Source organism: Puma concolor, chromosome E1, assembly GCF_028749965.1.
Source record: "Puma concolor isolate L17-30 chromosome E1, mPumCon1.1.hap2, whole genome shotgun sequence".
NCBI lineage: Eukaryota > Metazoa > Chordata > Mammalia > Carnivora > Felidae > Puma > Puma concolor.
The window spans coordinates 16,394,565-16,414,425 of record NC_141680.1 but is presented as its reverse complement, the minus strand read 5'-3'; the positions used below and the strand labels follow the sequence as shown (position 1 = coordinate 16,414,425).

General features: G+C 42.5%; 1 protein-coding gene across 1 annotated transcript in view; it reads left to right on the top strand.

The window, feature by feature from the left end:
* VPS53 (VPS53 subunit of GARP complex) overlaps window positions 1-19,861 on the top strand; it is a 137,763-nt gene that overhangs the window by 52,345 nt on the left and 65,557 nt on the right. Inside the window, exons 8-11 of the mRNA XM_025916500.2 lie at window positions 501-579; window positions 3,407-3,550; window positions 3,982-4,124; window positions 6,758-6,899. Of these exons, the coding sequence (XP_025772285.1) occupies window positions 501-579; window positions 3,407-3,550; window positions 3,982-4,124; window positions 6,758-6,899 (508 nt within the window). The remainder of the gene's footprint in view (window positions 1-500; window positions 580-3,406; window positions 3,551-3,981; window positions 4,125-6,757; window positions 6,900-19,861) is intronic.

Sequence of the window (19,861 nt, the reverse complement as noted above, 5' to 3'; positions counted from 1 at the left end):
CTTTAGAAAACATTCTTTTCGTTTTTTTTTGTTAAAACTTAGGATCCTGGTGTTGGTTTCAGGGTTGAAAAAAACATTTCTGAGGCAACATGGAGCCCTCCTGCATTCTGTACCACAAGGAGCACGAGAGAAATTGTAGCGGTAATCCAACATGAATTTCTATTGGATTGGGCATTATAACAGAGCATTTTCCCACAGCATAACTACCCCCTGATGACACTTTATAAAGATTAACATATACTACCCCACACCAGGTCGGGGGTGGCCTCGAAGAACTTTGGGATATAGAAAATCCATCACGAGAATAAATCCAGTGACTGGGTCCTGGTCATAAACCTGCCACTAACTAGTATGTGACCTCTCTTATTTAGCCACACCTCCCCACTTCCCTGACGATCTCTAAAGACTTCTACAGTTCTGACCCTTATCGATCTTTGCATAATTACTTATGGATCTATGATAATTACACCAGGCAATGACATGTTCTCTTTTCCCTCCAGAGTGAAAGCCGCCCAGACTGAGTTAGGACAGCAAATCCTGGCCGATTTTGAAGAAGCATTTCCTTCCCAGGGCACCAAGGTATTGTTTTGCATTTTCCCTCTAGTCAGACATAATCACCATTCTTGCCTGATTCACACTCGCTACGGTTACTCTTCCTTTACCATTCCAAAAGTGTTGGCTGGCTGCCACGAGTCTGTTTGCTAAAGGTTCAGGGCAGTGAGACCGTCTCTGATTTTCACTCTCCCAAAGCAATGTTGATCTTCATCTGTGTTCTTCCAGCATCAAAAAGTGAGGATTTATTTTGGTTTAATTTAATGTGTGTCAAACCCAATATCTCGTCTGCCCAGTAAATTCCTTTTTTCTCATGGCTGTGTTAAAAAAAAGAAAAAAATCTTCAAGCCGCAGTGTTTTTTAGGATCGTTACATAACTTGCTGGTTTCAGTTTGGTGAAAAGACAGCTGGGAGGAGCATCCGCAGGCTTATGTAACTCTGAGGGACACAGTTAGGAGATTCACTTTTAATGATCAGAATCCCGTTCTTTCAGATTAATCCCGTTAGCTCTCGCTGGTGGCATGGCTGTTTGTGTTGTGTCTGCGGAGCCCGCAGTATTTCGCTCGTGAGCTATGGTTACACTTCTCCCATAACAAGCCTTGCCTCACTTGGCTGTCATTGTGCTTGGGTAACTGCTTTTAGCTCTATCTTTCAGACTGTAGCAGATGTAATCTTAATGCTTTGCATGTGTTGGGGAGAGAAGAACCTTCAGAAGCTTGTTTTCTCTATTATTTGAGCTATTTCGGGAGAAGGAATTATTCAACACAAATGAACCAAAGCACACACAGGCAAGCAGCATTCCTCACTGCACTTGGTGGGTGGAGATGGGGATATATGTTCATTTACGGAGCCAAGGAACGTTTCCTGGACCCGCTCTATAATTCAATAACTGGAAATATCTTAATCATTTTTCTTTGTGCTCCATAAAAGAAACTTAGGAAGTAGGTGGAAGTAGCTGCCCCAGCTTTGTAGATGACTTCCTATAGGAAACCTGCTCTTGATTTTAATGTCTGCAAATATTATGGCTGCCTTCTAGTAATCAGATATTTTATTTGTAGAACATGTTCCTTTCAGGACTTTGTTTTCTTTCTTCACTTGATATAACGGTAGGATGTGGATGTTGGAAAGCAATCCTGTAAAAAGGGATTGTAAGATATTCACAACTTATAAGCACCGGACTCTTCTTAGTGTCCCAAGTCTGTTTTGCTATATGCTCTGCTATCTAGCCCAGTTTCCAGAAGTTTCAGAAAGATGAATGAAGACCAGCTTTATTATTTAGAAGAAACTATCATGACCTACTTTATGTCTTTTTCTCAACCCCACATGAAGTTCAAATGATTTTCTTTAACAACTTGCTTCCTTTTTCTGCAGCTGGGTAACTTAGTTTTTCTAAGTTTTCTTTTTTCCTTTTCAATGGCTGTTGACTTTTCTTAAAGGCCTTGTGTTGCTATTTCTACTTCACAAATAGAAATTGAGATTTTTTTTTAACTGTAAGTTTGTTTATTTTGAGAGAGAGAGAGAGAGAGAGAGAGAGAAAATACAAGTGGGGGAGGGGCAGAGAGACAGAGGGTACAGAGGGAGAGAGAATGCAGGCAGGGAAGGGGCAGAGAGAGAATCCAAGCAGGCTCTGCCCTGTCAGCACAGTGCCTGACGCGGGGCTCGAACCCATGAACCATGAGATCAAGACCTGAGCCGAAATCAAGTCAGATGTTTAATGGACTGAGCCACCCAGGCGCCCCAACACTTACAAAACTCTTGAACTTCAGTTGAGATAGATACACTGGACAGAGTTTACCCAAAAAAAATCATGAAGATTTGGAAGAACGTCAGCCATCGCCTAATTGAAGTCCATTTTTTTCATTCATTTTTCAGATGAGTTTCAGTAACTGTGCCAAAGCTACACAGCTGTTTAGCCAAGCCAAGAGTAGATTCCAAGTGTTCTTTTTGCTATAGTTCACTCAGCCAACCATGTTCATTCAGTGAGCTACTATAAAGAAAACTTCAGCATGTCAAATTGCTTTCAGTAAGAACAAAGGCCTTCCCACCATGGTGTATGAGTGTGGCTCCTCGATAGCCCTTCTCTTGCTTTTCAGATCAAAAGGCCCAAACCATAATATTTACCTTTGGTTACCTGTCTGAGTAGTTGACTGTCAGCAAAACAAGTCTGGTGGTTTGGAACCTGGTTTTAGATTTTAAATGCTACTGCACTGTTTGGCACAAATAAAGCACCTGGGAACAGGAATCTGAGGTTGGAATCAAGGGGATGTGGCACACGTCGAGTGAGACTGGTGTCATTCTGAATTTTAAAGCTTTTCAGCAAGGTGCGGCGCCTGGGTGGCTCAGTCACTTAAGCGTCCAACTCCAGCTCAGGCATGATCTCTCAGTCCGTGGGGTCGAACCCCGTATCAGACTCTGTGCTGACAGCTCAGAGCCTGGATGAAGCCTGCTTTGGATTCTGTGTCTCCCTCTCTCTCTGCCCCTCTCCCACTTGTGTTCTCTCTCTCTCTCTTTCTCTCAAAAAACATTTAAAAAAAAAAATGTAAAGCTCTTCAGCAAGGTGATTTCAGTTTTTGCATTCAGAAAGCAGAATTTCCTGTGACCATTGCTGACCCTGTTTCCAAAATGTCTCCTTGCTGATTCACAGAGTAGCTTTTATATGGGCTACTACAGACTAGCTTAACAATTCTTTCATCGAGTAACAAGTAACTAAAATATCCATCCACTTCGCAGAAGACTTAAGTGTGGAAGCAATAATAACTTCAAGAGAGGAATAAAAAGTAGCAGCTGTCAGAGGCCATGAGATTTAAAGGTTGTTTCTGGCCCTTGAACTGGTGTGCGTTGTTTGTCTTACCAGAGGCCAGGAGGACCCAGCAACGTCCTACGAGATGCGTGTCTGGTTGCTAATATTTTGGACCCTAGAATCAAACAGGAAATCATCAAAAAGTTTATTAAACAGCATCTGTCAGAATATCTAGTACTTTTTCAAGAAAACCAAGATGTAAGTATTACCCAAGTGAAATCAGATGTTACATTTGAATTTTATTGAAAATTAAATGCTCTGCTGATTTATATGTTGTTAGTATTACTGCCTTAAAACGTTGATGGTTGAACTGTGAGGGGCTGACTGGACAGACGTCTCTGACTCTTTGGAGAAATTAATGGGAGCTACAGATCCTCTCACCAGAAAAATGCACCCATGCATAAAACTGTACATGCAGTTTCAGGAAATTTACAGACACCTGAAGTCTGATCGTAGACCAAGTTAAGTACCTCTGGATCAAGTGAAAAAGAAGCCTAGATTCTTTAAAACTGTGAGAAATAAAGAGACTGGTTTTGTTTTTCTTGGTTCTGTGTTTCTGCTTGTTTCCTTAAACTGTCAACACTGCTTCTAAGCACGGGGTGGCTTTTGTTCCCTCCCTTCCTAATAAGGTTGCCTGGCTGGACAAAATCGACAGACGCTATGCCTGGATAAAACGCCAGCTCGTGGACTATGAGGAGAAATATGGCCGTATGTTTCCACGTGAGTGGTACATGACCGAGAGGATTGCAGTAGAATTTTGCCACGTCACAAGGTAGATTCTGTTTTTAGGCTGGTTTTACTGTTAATTGAAATCAATTGAAATTGGTCGATTGAAATCAATCCCCTGGTCTCTAGGGGCTCCGTGTTGCCTCGTGCATCGGGTGCCACTTCCACCTTTTGTTGTTGTCGTTTGAAAGTCACCATTTTTTTTAAACATTTATTGATTTCTGAGAGACGGAGAGAGACAGAGCACAAGTGGGGGAGGGGCAGAGAGAGAATGAGACCGAGAATCCGAAGCAGGCTCCGGGCTCTGAGCTGTCAGCACAGAGCCCGATGCGGGGCTCGAACTCACAAACCATGAGATCATGACCTGAGCCAACGTCGGACGCTTTAACCGCCTGAGCCACCCACGCGCCACTGAAAGCTACCATTTTAATGAGAACTTTTCCTGTGCTGAACTCTCTCCCTTTAGGAGACCCTTTTCCTGTTGAAAGTCAGATTTTATATACCCAAAACCAACCCCTAAACTCCAGCCGTGGCTGTATTTCAACTTCTTCAACTTCAGAGTTCCAATCCGAGAGGAGAGAGAATGTATGTTTTTTTTTTTCTAGAAAAAAAAGGGAAGAGGAGTACATGAGAGCCCTGGGCTAGTAGCCTGTAGCCAAAGCATTCGTTTTTCCCCTCACGAGTAATTTATGTATAACACAGCAGCTGCATCTGCTCCCGTCTTTGCTCTAGCGCTTTCCTTTGGCCTAACCCTTGCCTCGAACACTCTGCCTTTTCTAGTTAACCTGCTTAAGGCTCATCAACCAGATTTCCCTGTGTTACTCATCACCCCACATTTTCTCCTGTGTCTCCATCACATATATCAGCATACAGTGTATATATCCGTCATCATTTTGCTTTTCTGACTTGCTACATAGGTAGCTCTGTAGGGTCAGGGCTAGTGTCTACCTCATTGACATAGTAGACACTCAGGAAATATTTGTTGAACAAATTTCCTGCCCTTAATAGTGTTTTTATAGTTTTTGGATAGTTCATAGTATCAGCATCTGAATGTTCTAAGCATTCTAAAGACCTTCTCTCATTCATCCTGTCTGCAGTTTCTATGAATGTCACCCAGGGCCAGATAGCTCATTTATATTGATGAATTAAAACCCAAGAAAGTTAGATCTGTGTGTCCATGAGAAAGCTAAAACTGTAGTCAAAATTTTTTATTCTGTATTTGCAGCTATACCACAACAGTGTTACCACCCGGTAACTGGGTTTTATTAATTATCTATGCCCTTCTCGCAGTGCACAATTACATTAATTCCAGGCTAATTAAAAAAAAAAAAAAAAGTCTCATGTCTAAGCATAACTCAACCTTTAGAATAATTCATGGTAGGCATCTTTCTTAAAATCATAGAGTACAATTAAGTTGTATGCTTAATTAAGTTGTGTTTAAACACAGTGGGGGGATTTCTTAAGGGATTTTGCCTGTTGATTTCAGTTTTTTTAATAGACTTTATTTTTTCAGAGTAATTTTAGGATCACAGCAAAATTGAGAGGAAGATATGGAGGTTTCTGATATGCTCCTGCCCCTGCATAGCCCCCCTGCTACCCGTATCCCCCACCAAAATGTGCATTTGTTAGAATGGATGGACCTGCATTGACACATCCTCACCACCCAGAGCCCACAGTTTACCTTAGGGTTCCCTCCAGGTGTTGTACGTTCTATGTGGCTGCTGTTTTCAGAAGCACATTTGCAGTCATAGGTTTAGATAACCTTTCAATGTTGATTTAAGGACACTTGTGGTTGTCACTTTCTACGTCCTGGTTAGCCAAGAAAGCGAATTCCTTGAGAAATTGGTGACTGATTCTCTGCAGCATCCAGTTCAGTGACTTTTGCACACTAACTCTGAAAAGTGAAGCCTGCAGGAAACTGGGAGTGAGCTAACGCCACAAATCCGTTGTAGCAGCTAATGCCGGTGCTGCTGCTGCTGCTGCTGCCAGGCTTTCATTGTTGGAATTTTGGCCACCGTCCTACAGACACATAATTCTCAAGTAATCTCAGAGGCTCTTTGTTTCATCTTGCCATTTATTTGTATGGGAAGATGATCATAGCCCAGTACTTACTAAGAGCTCTCAGGTAACTGCTCCCTTGCGGCTCCCATCCTGAAACCGCACTGGAGTGGTACAGAAGCTTCGCAGGTGGGAACCACCGAAGCGTGGACACGTCACTATTCACACGGGGGTTCTGGTCTCTCACGTGTGTTTCCAGGGTTCCTGCTCTCTCGTTGGAGTGATGGTTATTGAGCTGTTTGGAAGAGGGAGCTTTGTGATTCAGTAATTGACAGCTTGTGCCATTGTGTAAAATGCATGCGTTTTTATAAAATACTGAGTAAGTGCTTTGTGGATATTATTAACAAATTATGGAAAGATAGAAAAATCAGAGTGACCGTATAACCAAATCAATCTCCTTAAATCCTTGATTTATTTTTTGACTAGTGGATAATTTTACCTTAAAATTCTTATTTAGAATATGTATTTCTGCTCCCCAAGCATTAAACTTAGTTCGTGACAGACCTCAGGATTTGAAATGACCACATGCTTTCTGTTTTTTTAATATAAGCTACAGCCATTTACTTTACCCTATCTTGAATGATCAGTTCTTCTGACAGCGTTTATCTCTTTGTTTTGAAGGACAGAACTCGCCAAGATTATGCGTACCAGAGCCAAGGAAATTGAAGTGAAATTGCTTCTTTTTGCTATTCAGAGAACAACTAACTTTGAGGGGTTTCTTGCAAAACGCTTCTCCGGGTGCACCCTGACAGATGGAGCTCTGGTAGGACCTTCCTGAGGGAGGCTGGGACATGAAGTCAGGGTGTGCGTGCTTGGGCTTCATGTTAGTCTTTAATCCGGTGGTTCCAGCCAGTGGCTCGAGTGCTCAATCCCCCAGTCCAGATATTTCGCTCAACTCGTGTGAGTGGTGACACAGAGTACTCTGTGGGTTTACTGTTTCCTATTGTGCGATACTTCACGTCTTTAGAATGTTCTGTCATCATTTTACGATGTTTTGCTCCATTTTACAGACTAGTAATTTTGTGAGTCATAGAGGCCTCACTTATTCACTCACAAATACCGTATTACTCTATCAACTGTTGAGTTTTATTACAATTAGGGTATGTTTTTACTTTAGAGTTCGTTTTCTTTTTTTCTTTTTTAAATGTTTATTTACTTTTGAGAGAGAAAGAGACAGAGTGTGAGCAAGGAGGGGCAAAGAGAGAGAGGGAGACACAGAATCTGAAGCAGGCTCCAGGCTCCGAGCTGGCACAGAGCCCCGTGCGAGGCCTGAACTCATGAACTGCAAGACCGTGACCTGAGCTAAAGTCAGATGCTTAACCGACTGAGCCACCCAGGCACCCGTAGACTTTGTTTTCTTAATGTCTCTGGTGAGCAAACCAGGTCAGTGTGTCCCTGTAAACCTCAAAGCCAAGCGTACAAACCCACATGTCAGGGAACTACTAAATGATAAAAACACAAAAGTATGCATGCAGGCCTGAGGCCCGTGCACCTCCATGAGGAAGGCGGAATGTAGTGTTGTTAGTTAACATCGCTTAGTGCCTGTGTAACCAGACACCAGCTCCAAAGCGTCTCTCTAAAAACTGTTTTTGGAAACCCAGCCTCCTTGCCAACACATCAGTGTGCTTTCTTCAGATTTCCTATCCATGAGGAAACCAAATTTTTATGTTTTATGTAATTTCTGTTCTCATCGTCACATACACGCACACACACACACAGACTTTGAGCTTCTTGCATTCAGGAACCATGGTTGATTCATTTCTGTTCCCTGTCATGCAAAAAATACACAGACCTTGTGCAGGCAGGCAGGAGTGAGGAGGGAAGGACAAAAGGAGGGAGGGAGGAAGAAATCAAAGTTGAAAACTGGTAACAACAGAGAACTGATGTGACTTGGTAGGAAAACCCTTGGACCAACAAGTCAAGAGATACTTGTGATCCAGTCCAGACTCTGCTAGAATTCAGTGAACTGCCTTCTCTGTTAAACGAAAAGCAGAAACTATCCTTCAGTAGCATTGTGCTAGGGGAAACAAGACATCAAACCCAGAAGCCACAAAGAAAAGTACTAAAAGATTTCACGACATAAAAAGAATGGAAGAGACCATTAACTTAACTAATGGATAAACAAGAAAGTAGGAAATAAAAATACAGTTTAAGCTATAAGACAAAGGCTTAATATCCAACATAAAAGAATTCTTCAAAATCAGTAAGAAAATGGCAAGTAACCAATTAGAAAAATGAGTACAGAGCCTAGCAAGAAATTCACTGAAGAAATAGTTGGCCAGTAAACTTGAAAAAAAATAGAAGAGGATACAAATGTTCTTACATCAGGTTGGCAGAAATGTTACAAGACTAACAATACAGTGGCCAGTATGCAAGTACGTGCAGCCTTTCTGGAGACCAAGTCGTCATTATGTAATCAAAACTTTAAATGCGCATGCCCTGTGTGGCAACAGCTTAACATCTAGATAGGAGGTCTATAAAAAAATCTGTACATGTATCAGAAGATGTACCAAGAAAGAGGTGAACTGCAGCCTTAAAAGGGGGAAAAAAAGTGGAGGTTTCTATGTTTATCATTGAAAAATGATTACATAAAATATAATATAGCCATAATGTGGAACAGCGGTAGAATGGGGTCTCGATCTAGATGTGCTGTCATAGAAAAGAAACCCCTCACATACATTGTCAAGTGGAAAATGTAAGCTGTAGCCCAGTACATATGGTGTAATTCCTCTTGATGTAAAAAACAAAAAGCATGCTTATGTATGTAAACGTGTAAGAAAAAGGTCTAGAAGTGACAACAGTGGCTGTCTCTGGGGAAGGAAGTTGGAGACGGTGGAGAGGTCCCAACATGGGACTTGAACTTACAACCCCAAGATCAAGAGTCGCACGCTCTACCAACTGAGCGAGCCAGGTGCCCCTGCAACACTCAATTTTAAGGCAAGACCATAAGGCCCTACCTACTTGGGGAAATAAAATACAAGGAACCACAGGGCACTCTTTCCATACTTAAAAAATAAAACTACATGTGTATACTCCTCTGCTTGTTACTTCATGTTCAAAATTGATTTCTTTTTAGTAGTAATGAAAAAAATAAGCCACGAAACAAATGAAAATGCCCTTAAATAAACTGCAGGTCACAAAAGGAAATAATAGGTAATAGAAATGTGACTGAAAGAAGAATGCATTTCTCTCCTGAGACCTCTTTGGTTGACCTCAGCAGCTCCTGATATTCTCTCTGCTCTCCCCAAGCCGTTTCTGGCCTGGTTTCAGACGGACACTCATCTGGCTCTGGGTTTAGCCCCACAGAGGTCTGCTTGCGCACAGGAGGCTTAAGCATTGAACACAGACCCCATCCGAGAGTGTCCCACTGTGCACCCATGGCTTCCAGCCAGGCAGGGTCAGGGGAGCCAAAGGACGGGTTTGTCCAGCTGACTACAGGAAATAGAACCCCGTGGAGGCTGCTTGAATGACACCAGTGCCACACAAACACCTGTTTTGCACCATTCTTCTCCTTCTCTGACTGGGCCCTACTTCCTGCTGGTTTTGCTTTTACATTTAGGAGGCTCTGGGATTACAGGGAAACAGATGGCCCCATTGTATCTGATGACCAGGAGAGCCTGTAAACTTGGAGCTGTCCCAGGACGTGTCACCTCTCATTCATGCTAGGAAATGCCCCACAGGTCCAAAGAGGCAGAGTAATGCGGGGGCCAGGAAGGCCCCCTTTGGACAAGGTGAGCCTAACAAACAAACAGGATAACCCTGTAGAGACCATGAAAAACCGGGAGGGGCTGTGTGAAGACCACACTTTTTTATAGAAAGTAGGTACAGGAATGCCACAGTGGCAGTTGCCCCACTGTAAGCACCTTCTTTCTGTAGGGGAGGAGAGGGCTTGGGGGTGCTTGTCTCTCGGGGCAACATGGCCTCTCTCCGCTGTCTAGGCTCCTGGGCTGCAGCCTTCTGTCTCCCTGTCTCCTGGCAGGTGCTGGGCTCTGTGGGGTTGGTCATGGTCACATGGGAATGCTCGAACCTTTTTTTTTTTTTTTAAACCAGTTTCTTCCCTTTTTTGTCTTCTATTTTGAAAACTTTCTGGCATAATTGATTTATAAATTTCTCCAATTGTTCAGTTGTTGCTTCTTCTCCTGTCAAGTTTGCAAAGAGTTTCAGGTTACAAATCCTGGGCCAGAAAGTCCTGCTGAGCTATAAGCTCTTTATTCATCCCTCTCAATGGGGTCGGCAGTTTTCTCCACAGACTTCTCCAAACCATTCAACTCCTTTGGATCAGACTCATACCCCGGACCATTCTTTGTTTCAGTTATCATGACCCAGCAACCATTCTGCATTCCAAGTCCTGACAGCGGCTGCTCCATAACCTTTAAGGATTTCCGCTTAAAGATTAGTTAGTGGAAAGGCAACAACTCCTGTGGCCTCCTCAACAAGGCAGGCCAGGTCTTAGAGAATCAGTTCATTGCAGCCCTGCCTTGGAATATGTAAATGTGCTTCTCACTGTAGGTGATGTTCACCCTGAAGTGAGCCTGAGGTGCCATCACCTTGCTGTGGCCCAAGTGGGGCCTTCACCTGTAGCCCGTAGGTCTCAATGGCAGGGCCACTGGTAGATTAGTCATGGCCGCTGACCATGCTCCCAACAGACAGTGTTGGGAAGGGGTGGCCTGGGCTAGGCTGGGCTGGGGGGTCCAAGTGGCCTGACTCCCCAGTCTAGCTGCTGGGCACCCCACCTGAAGACTTGCTGCTCCCCGTCTCCTTACACCCTCCCTGAGCTGTCTTGCTTTTTGGAAAATTTTTGTGGTTACCATTACTTCAGTGCATCAGAATAAACTACAAAGTAAACCCAGGTATATCTTGATACCCTATAACATATACCAAATTTCATAGAAAGTCAGTGAATTCCTTGCAAAGTTATGGGACAGATAAGTCAGCCAAGGAGTCAGTTGACCAAAGACCCTCCCAGGCCCACCCACCCCTCTCACTGATATTCAGACCCTGTTAAGCCCCTTGCTGACTGATTAACAATTAGGGTGAGCTATAGCGGCGATGAACTCACCTGGAAGGACCTATCACAGTCCAGTGCCTCTAACTGACCAGTGTGATAGGTCATCTTTGGCTCTTTTTTAACAGATGCCACTTTGACATCTGTTAGAGATGTCCACTGAAAGAACTTTAAGGACAGGGCTCGTCTGGTTTTAGGTACTAACCCTAACACAGTTATGGCGTCCTCTGCTGTAATTTCCTGGAGGAGGTGAGCTACCGTTGCTTTTTGCTAATTGCCTAAGCTCCTGGCCCTTAAGAGGGATTCAAAATACTCTGTAAATTAAAATGCCTTGAAATTAAAAGCAAATGTCTGGATGTGACTTAACTGTACCTACATTCTCCAAAATCTATAAAGAACTTAATCAAACTCAGCACCCAAAAAACAATCCAGTGAAGAAATGGGTAAAAGACATGAACAGACAAGAAGACATCCAGATGGCTAACAGATGCATGGAAAGATGCCCAACATCACTCATCATCAGGGAAATACAAATCAGAACCATAATGCGATACCACCTCACACCTGTCAGAATTGCTAAAATTAACAATTCAGGAAACAACAGATGTTGGCGAGGATGCAGAGAAAGGGGAACACTTGTGCACTGCTGGTGGGAATGCAAACTGGTACAGCCATTCTGGAAAACAGTACGCAGGTTCCTCAAAAAATTTAAAATAGAACTACCCAGCAATAGCACTACCAAGTATTTATCCAAGGGATACAAAAATGCTGATTCAAAGGGGCACATGCACCCCAATGTGTATAGAAGTGCTATCAACAATAGCCAAATTATGAGAAGAGCCCAAATGTCCATTGACTGATGAATGGATAAAGACGATGTGGTGTGTATATACAACGGAATATTACTTGGCAATCAGAGAGAATGAAATCTTGCCATTTGCAACAACGTGGATGGAACTAGGATGTATCATGCTAAGTGAAATAAGTGAGAGAAAGACAAATACTGTGTATGATTGCATTCATATATGGAATTTAAGCAACAAAAGAGATGAACATAGGAAAAGGGAAGAAAAAATAAGATAAAAACAGAGAGGGAGGCAAACCATAAGCGACTGTTAAATACAGAGAACGAATAGGGTTGCTGGAGCGGGTGTTGTGTAGGGGGATGGGCTAAATGGGTGATGGGCATTAAGGAGGACACTTGTTGGGATGAGCAGTGGGTGTTATATATAAATGATGAATCACTAAATTCTCCTGAAACCATTATTACACTATATGTTAATTAACTGGGATTAAAAAAAAAAAAAAGCTATATCAACATGCATTATTAGTGACTCAACGATTAGATTCAAGGTAAACACTGTATTTAGCCTCTACAAAAGCAAAGTGGACTGGGTTAAGTTTTTATAACTGGCTCGCTGTAGTATTTTTAATAAAATTAAAATTTTTAATAAAATTAAAAAATTCCCGGGGCACCTGGGTGGCTCCGTCGGTTGAGCAGCGGACTTTGGCTCAGGTCACGATCTCGCAGTCCGCGAGTTCGAGCCCCGCATCGGGCTCTGTGCTGACAGCTCAGAGCCTGGAGCCTGTTTCCGATTCTGTGTCTCCCTCTCTCTGACCCTCCCCCGTTCATGCTCTGTCTCTCTCTGTCTCAAAAATGAATAAACGTTAAAAAAAAAAATTTTTTTTTTAAATTAAAAAATTCCCCATTGCATAAGTTGCCTTTCTAAATAGAATCATCCTTTGCCTCTAGGGGTCATTTCAATATACATTTATACTGGCCCAGTTTTTTAAAGTACATTATAAATATACAAGCTATAGATGTGATTTTTAATCACACGGTTTAAACATAACGAGAGCCCACACAAAGCAGCTTGCCCTATACCTCAGTCTTCCAGCAACTTAACACGTGTGTCAGGGAGACTGCACAAGTGGAGGAGGGCAGGGTCTTAGTGGTTCTGCCACAGTACAAGGACTTGGGTCCTGAGCACGGAAGGAGCTCTCCTTTGATGTTTCAAAATGTTTTATAAATGCTTTATTTGAATAGCATCCTAAGAGGATATTATCTTCTGCTTGTTTGTTTCTGATAAGAAAGCAATACACGGTCAAGATAGAAAATGTAGAAATTATATGGGGCGCCTGGGTGGCGCAGTCGGTTAAGCGTCCGACTTCAGCCAGGTCACGATCTCGCGGTCCGGGAGTTCGAGCCCCGCGTCAGGCTCTGGGCTGATGGCTCGGAGCCTGGAGCCTGTTTCCGATTCTGTGTCTCCCTCTCTCTCTGCCCCTCCCCCGTTTATGCTCTGTCTCTCTCTGTCCCAAAAATAAATAAAAAACGTTGAAAAAAAAATTTAAAAGAAAATGTAGAAATTATAGCAAGAATGGAGAAGAAAAAAAACCGTCATTTATTTTCCCATCAGTCAGAGGTGAAGATTTGGGGTTCATTTTACACAGTTGAAATTGCACTTTTAAAATATATTTTTAGGGGCACCTCAGTGCCTCAGTTGGTTGAGTGTCCGACTTCGGCTCAGTCATGATCTTGTGGTCTGTGAGTTTGAGCCCCGCATCGGGCTCTGTGCTGACCGCTCAGAGCCTGGAGCCTGCTTTGGATTCTGTGTCTCCCTCTCTCTCTGCCCCTCCCCTGCTTGCGCTCTCTCTCTCTCTCAAAAATCAGTAAAGATTAAAACAAATTTTAAATATATTTTTAAATTAAAATGTAATTCATATAACAAAATTTCACATAATACACTTAAAGTATACGGTTCAGTTGTTTTTAGTATATTCATAAGGTTATGCCAGCATTCCACCTATCCAATTCTAAGACGTTTCCATTGTCCCCAAAAGAACCCCACCCCACTCCCACTGTAGCAGCCACTTCCAATTTCCTCCTTCCCCCCAACCCCGGCCCCAGGCAAGCACTAATCTATTTTCTGTCTTTATGGGTTTGCCTATTCTGGATATTTCATATAAATGGAATCTTGTAATATGTGGCCTTCTGTGCCTGACTTTCTTCACTCAGCATAGTGTTTTTAAGAGGTTCATCCATTGGGTAACACGTATCAGTATTTCAATCCTTCTTTTTTTTTTTAATGATTTAAAAAAATTTTTAACATTTATTTATTTTTGAGAGAGACAGAATATGAGTGGGCAGGGGCAGAGTGAGAGTGGGACACAGAATCTGAAGCAGGCTCCAGGCTCTGAGCTGTCAGCACAGTTATATGTTTATTTTGAGAGAGAGAGCAAGAGCAGGGGAGGGACAGAGAGAATCCCAAGCAGGCTCCACACTCGGCACAGAGCCTAACTCAGGGCTGTATCCCAGGAACCCCGACATCATGATCTGAGCCGAGATCAAGAATTGGCTGCTTAACCAACTGAGCCACCCAGGCGCCCTTCAGTCCTTTTCATGGCTGAATCATATTCCATTGCTTGGGTAGATGCTTTAAGCCATGTATCAGTTAATAGACATTTGAGTTGTTTCCACTTTTTGGCTGTTACAATGCTGTGAACATTAATGGACCAGTTTTTGTGTAAATATGTTTTCAATGTTCTTGGTAGTGTACCCAAGAGTGGAATCACTGGGTTACATGGTAACTCTGTGTCTAACTTTTTGAGGAACCATCATTGTTTTCCACGGCAGCTATGCCATTTTACATTCTCACCACATGTGCAAGGAGGTTTTGATTTTTCCACGTTTTTGCCAGTAGTTACTACTTTCTGGGTTTTTTTGTTTTTGTTTTTGTTTTTTAATTACTACAGCCATCCTCATGGATAGAAAGTAGTATCTCATTGTGGTTTTGATGTGCATTTTCCTAGTGACTGATAACACTGAACATCTTTTCCATGTGTTTATTGGACTTCTTCTTTTGAGAAATGTCTATTCAAGTCCTTTGCCCATTTTTTACTTGGGTTGTTTGTATTTTTATTGTTAAGTTGTGAGAGGGTTTTCTAAAACAATATTTTCTAGATATAGTCTATCATAGATCAGCTGCATGGTTTGTAAATATTTTCTCCCATTCTGTGGGTTGTCTTTTCACTTTTTTGATAGTGTCCTTTGATGTACAAAAGTTTTCCATTTTGATGAGATCCCACTTTTCTAGGTTTTTTTTTTCTTTTGTTCTTTGAGTTTTGGTGTCATCCTCAAGGTCACAAACATTTACCTATGCTTCATCCTAAGAGTTTTATGGTCTTTGTTCTTATATTTAGATCTTTGATCCATATTGTTTGTTTTTATATATGATGTATAAATACAATTTTTAATGTTTCTTTATTTTGAGAGAGAGAGAATGCGTGAGCGTATGTGAGTGGGATAGGGGCACACACAGAGAGAAAGAATCCCAAGCAGCTGTGCTGACAGCACAGAGTCTGATGTGGAGCTTAATCGCACAAACCATGAGATTGTGACCTGAGCAGAAATCAAGAGTTGGACGTCTAACCACCTGAGCTACCTAGGCACCCCATGATGTGTAAATACAATTTTAAAGCTTACTTTCCTTTGTTATATCATAGCTCAAGTGGTTTCTCGATCAGTATATAATATTTCATTATATAGATAGTCCAGAATTTCCTTAACTATCCTTTTCTTGTTGGACCCTTAAGTACTTGTCATTTTTTCACTATTATAAATAAGGTCATGGTGAACACAGTTTTGTTCACATTGGAGATTATTTTCTTTTTTTTTTTTTCAACGTTTATTTTTATTTTTGGGACAGAGAGAGACAGAGCATGAACGGGGGAGGGGCAGAGAGAGAGGGAGGCACAGAATCGGAAACAGGCTCCAGACTCTGAGCCATCAGCCCAGAGCCTGACGCGGGGCTCGAACTCACAGACCGCGAGATCGTGACCTGGCTGAAGTCGGACGCTTAACCGACTGCGCCACCCAGGCGCCCCATGGAGATTATTTTCTTATGATACAAGTTGAATGAATTACAGGGCCAAAAAGTAAGAGTATTTTCATATTTAAGATAGCCTCTGTTTTGTTTTTTTTAATTTTTTAGTGTTTATTTACTTACTTTTGAGAGAAAGCACAAGTGGGGGAGGGACACAGAGAGAGACGGAGACACAGAATCTCAAGCAAGGATAGCCCTTTTTTAAACTGCTTTCTGTATTCTTGTCTCTTATAAATGCACCTGCCTAGTCTCCCAGCACTGAATCTTGATGTTAGTGACAGTTTGTTAAAATTCAGAAGAAATAGTTACTCTGCTTTTCGTGAAATTCATGGTGCTCATGTATTGATGCCTGATGTAAAGGGGTAACTGCCAGATTAAAAAAAGGCAAAGCAATCCGAAAATGTTTCTTTAGAGTAATACATGCTTTGCCTCCTAGGCACACACTCAAGAGAATTGAAAATTCTCCTGTGTTTGTACAAACACTTTACGTGAATGTTCATGGCAGCACTATTCACGATAGCCAAAAAGTAGAAACAACCCAAATGTCTATTAATGGACAAATGGAGAAACAAAATATGGCATATCCGTACAGTGGAATATTATTCAGCAAAAAAAAAAAAAAAAAAAAAAAAACTGAAATACTGATATATATTATAGGATTAACCTCCAAAACACTGTACTAAGTGAAAGATGCCAGACACAAAAGGCCACATGTTATATGATTCCATTTATATGAAATGTTGGGGATGGGCAAATTCATAGAGATAGTAAATAGATTAGGAGTTACCAGGGATTGGGGGAAGGGAAGGATTGGAAGTGACAGCTAATGGATATGGGGCCTCCTTTGGGGTAAAAATGGTTCTGGGACTAGATAGTGGTGATGGTGGCACAGCTTTGTGAATATACTGAAAATCACTAAATTTTAAGTCACCAAAAATGGTGACTTTTATGTTAATTATGTATCACAGTTTTAAAATACTAAGCGTTTTAGAAAATACCGAGTTTAGTTATAAATCATCTTCACTCTTCAGATAATTTGTCTACCAAAAAAAAGAGAAGAGAGAAATAGCTATTAAACCTCAAACAGAATAAAATATTTTAAAAGGACAACCTCTTCCTTCTTAGTTGCCCTAAATCTGTCTCCCCAGAGATGTCCACTGTTTAATAGCTTGAGACCCTCCAACAAGCATACACGCACAAATGCACAGGTTTCTTTGTTTTGTTTACAGAAAATAGAAAATGTTGCCTGTGTGTCCAAAGAAGATTTTAATGAGTGTTTCCCATCTGACCAGGATTTATTCACAAAGTTTTTCAAGGCCGCTGTTTGGGCAGAGCCTTAGGAAAAGATGAAAAATTGAATCAGAGAGGTGCCTACGGTCTAGCGGAAAAAGGAGACAATGTGTAACAGTCACAGTGTAAGATACGAGCATGGTGTACCAAGAGAGGTCCCAGTGATACTAAAGCAGGTGTGCAGAGCCCTGTGTTTACAGGCCTATCAACTGGAGCCTCCAGGTCATCTCTTTAAGGACGAATCAGGAGTGGGGCTGAAGTAAAGCATTTACGGAATAAGAAGTACAGAAATTGTGGAATTTTCGTCCTGTAACTGAAAGCTTTCTCCTCCAGGGAGAGGAAACAGATTGGTCTTAAATTTCAGAGTGCCTTCTCTGATCACTTGAAGTGTCCAGCTAGGGCCTCAGGAAAGCATTTGTGCAGCTGGACCCCGATGCAGACACACTACTTACTGACTAAAGCCGCGTTCTCTCTTCCAGTAGTAAATTAGACAGGTTGGCCGGCCTGTGCACCTTATTGTTTTGGAGGTGTTGGGAACGCCATGTGGTTTAGTTAGGAGGAATTAACTTTCTATCTGAAGAATTTTTCTTTCCTGTACGGACTTGAAATCGACTGTCCTCATGGCAAAAAGAATGAATTCTTGTAACATTGGAAAGTCGTTCATTTCTTGGCAATTTTTTTTTTGTTTTATTTAGCGGCCCCAGAGCTCATGGACTGTGTCATTTGAGTTATTTCTAATCTAAACCCAAACCTGTAATTCTTTATGGCCTACAACAGCTGCAGACAAGAAATGAGAGGCGTGGTGTGGTTGGCTCTGACAACAGGGCTCTTGCATAGAAGGCTTCAGTTGTGCTGGTGATTGCTGGCTGCAAAGATTTAGGCTTTCATCACTGCAGGTGAAATTGAGCGCTAAACTAGCCCTCCAAACAGCAAGCGTCTATATCCGCCCCTCAGGGCTTTCTCCTCCCTTTACCATAGAGGACGGCAGCAGCTCAGCACCGGCCTGTGCCTTTGTAATTTGATGGACCCATTATTTTCATTTCCTGGAGATAGCCCAAAAAGGCAGAGAGTAGGGACAAAATCCTATTTGTGATTAAAGGAATTCTTTTTTTTTAAGTTTATTTATTGGGGGGAACGGGCAGAGGGGAGGGGGAGAGAGAGAGAATCCCAAGCAGCCTCTGCCCTGTCAACGCAGAGCCCAACACTGGGCTTGATCTCATGAACTGTGAGATCATGACCTGAACTGAAATCAAGCCTAACTGAGCCACCCGGCTGTGAGATCATGACCTGAACTGAAATCAAGCCTAACTGAGCCACCCGGACGCCCCTAAAAGGGAATCCTTTCTACCACACTTAGTAGCCCTGTGCTCCCACTTCTTCCCCGTCTCAGAGATGCTCCATTGAGAGGGGCACAGCCACAGTTCGACCCCCTTAAACACTAATGAGAACCCCCACCTACTGAGCGTTCCTAGTGCCAGCCGTGGTGTTGAGCCGCTTGGTACACGTGTCATGCTTCACCAACATGGTCTCATTTGATCCTCACGCGGCTCTGTGTGGTGGGCATCGATACCCCTCACAAAGGAAGAGCTGAGGCTTGGAGGAGCTGAGCAGTGTATCCAAGCGATAGAGCGTGGACACAAACCCAGGTGTGTCACTCCCTTAATGGTGACACCAGCCATATGGTTGCTCTGGCCAAAAAGTGACTGACCCTTGATTCCTTTCTTGCCTTCACCTGTCACCCAGTCCTCTTGGCTTTATCTCCTAAGAATGTCCCAAATCCGGCTGCCTGTGTCAGTCTCCACAACGCTGGCTTAGTCCAGTCCTGGGTCAGTCTTTGCTTGGAACCCTTGGAACCAGCCTCTTAAACTGGTCTTCGTGCGTTACAGTCCATCCTCTCCACAGCACTGGAATGATCTTCTAAAAATCTAAACTAGATCACATCACTTCCCTGTTTAAAACCCCCCAGTGACTGCCCAGTTGCATTGCGAAGAAAATCTCACCTTTACCATGGCCCACGGAGGTCTGTGATTGGGCTCCTGCTGCCTCTCTTTCTTCATGTCCCCTGTCCCTCGGACTCACCAAGCCTGTTCTAGGCATTGCACAAGGTCCCGTGCTAAGAGTGCTCTTTCCAGATCTTTGCCTGACTAGCTCCTTCTCATTCTGGTCTCTGCTCAGATATCACCTCCTTGAAGGGGCCTTGTCTGATCACCTGTATAAAGAAGCACTTGGAAATATTGTTTGAAAGATACATTGCTTTCTAAAAATAGCCCCGTTCTAAAAACAAACTCTTTCGGGTTAAGTTTATAGGGACTTTTTTCCCCGTAGCAGGCAAAGCAGCCAAAGTTTGGAGTGTATAAATTTTAAATGTTTACTTGGTAGTTACCCCATATTGTTTCTCAGCAGGATACTGTAGAAGTCATTGTCCTACTAATGGTTACCTTAAAGCTAATGCATTGATCACAAGGTTTTTCTCATACAGAGTCTTTATCTAGCAACATAACAGCATCTAAGTGTTTGAGCCAAGAATTAAGTAGTTTACATGAGTGT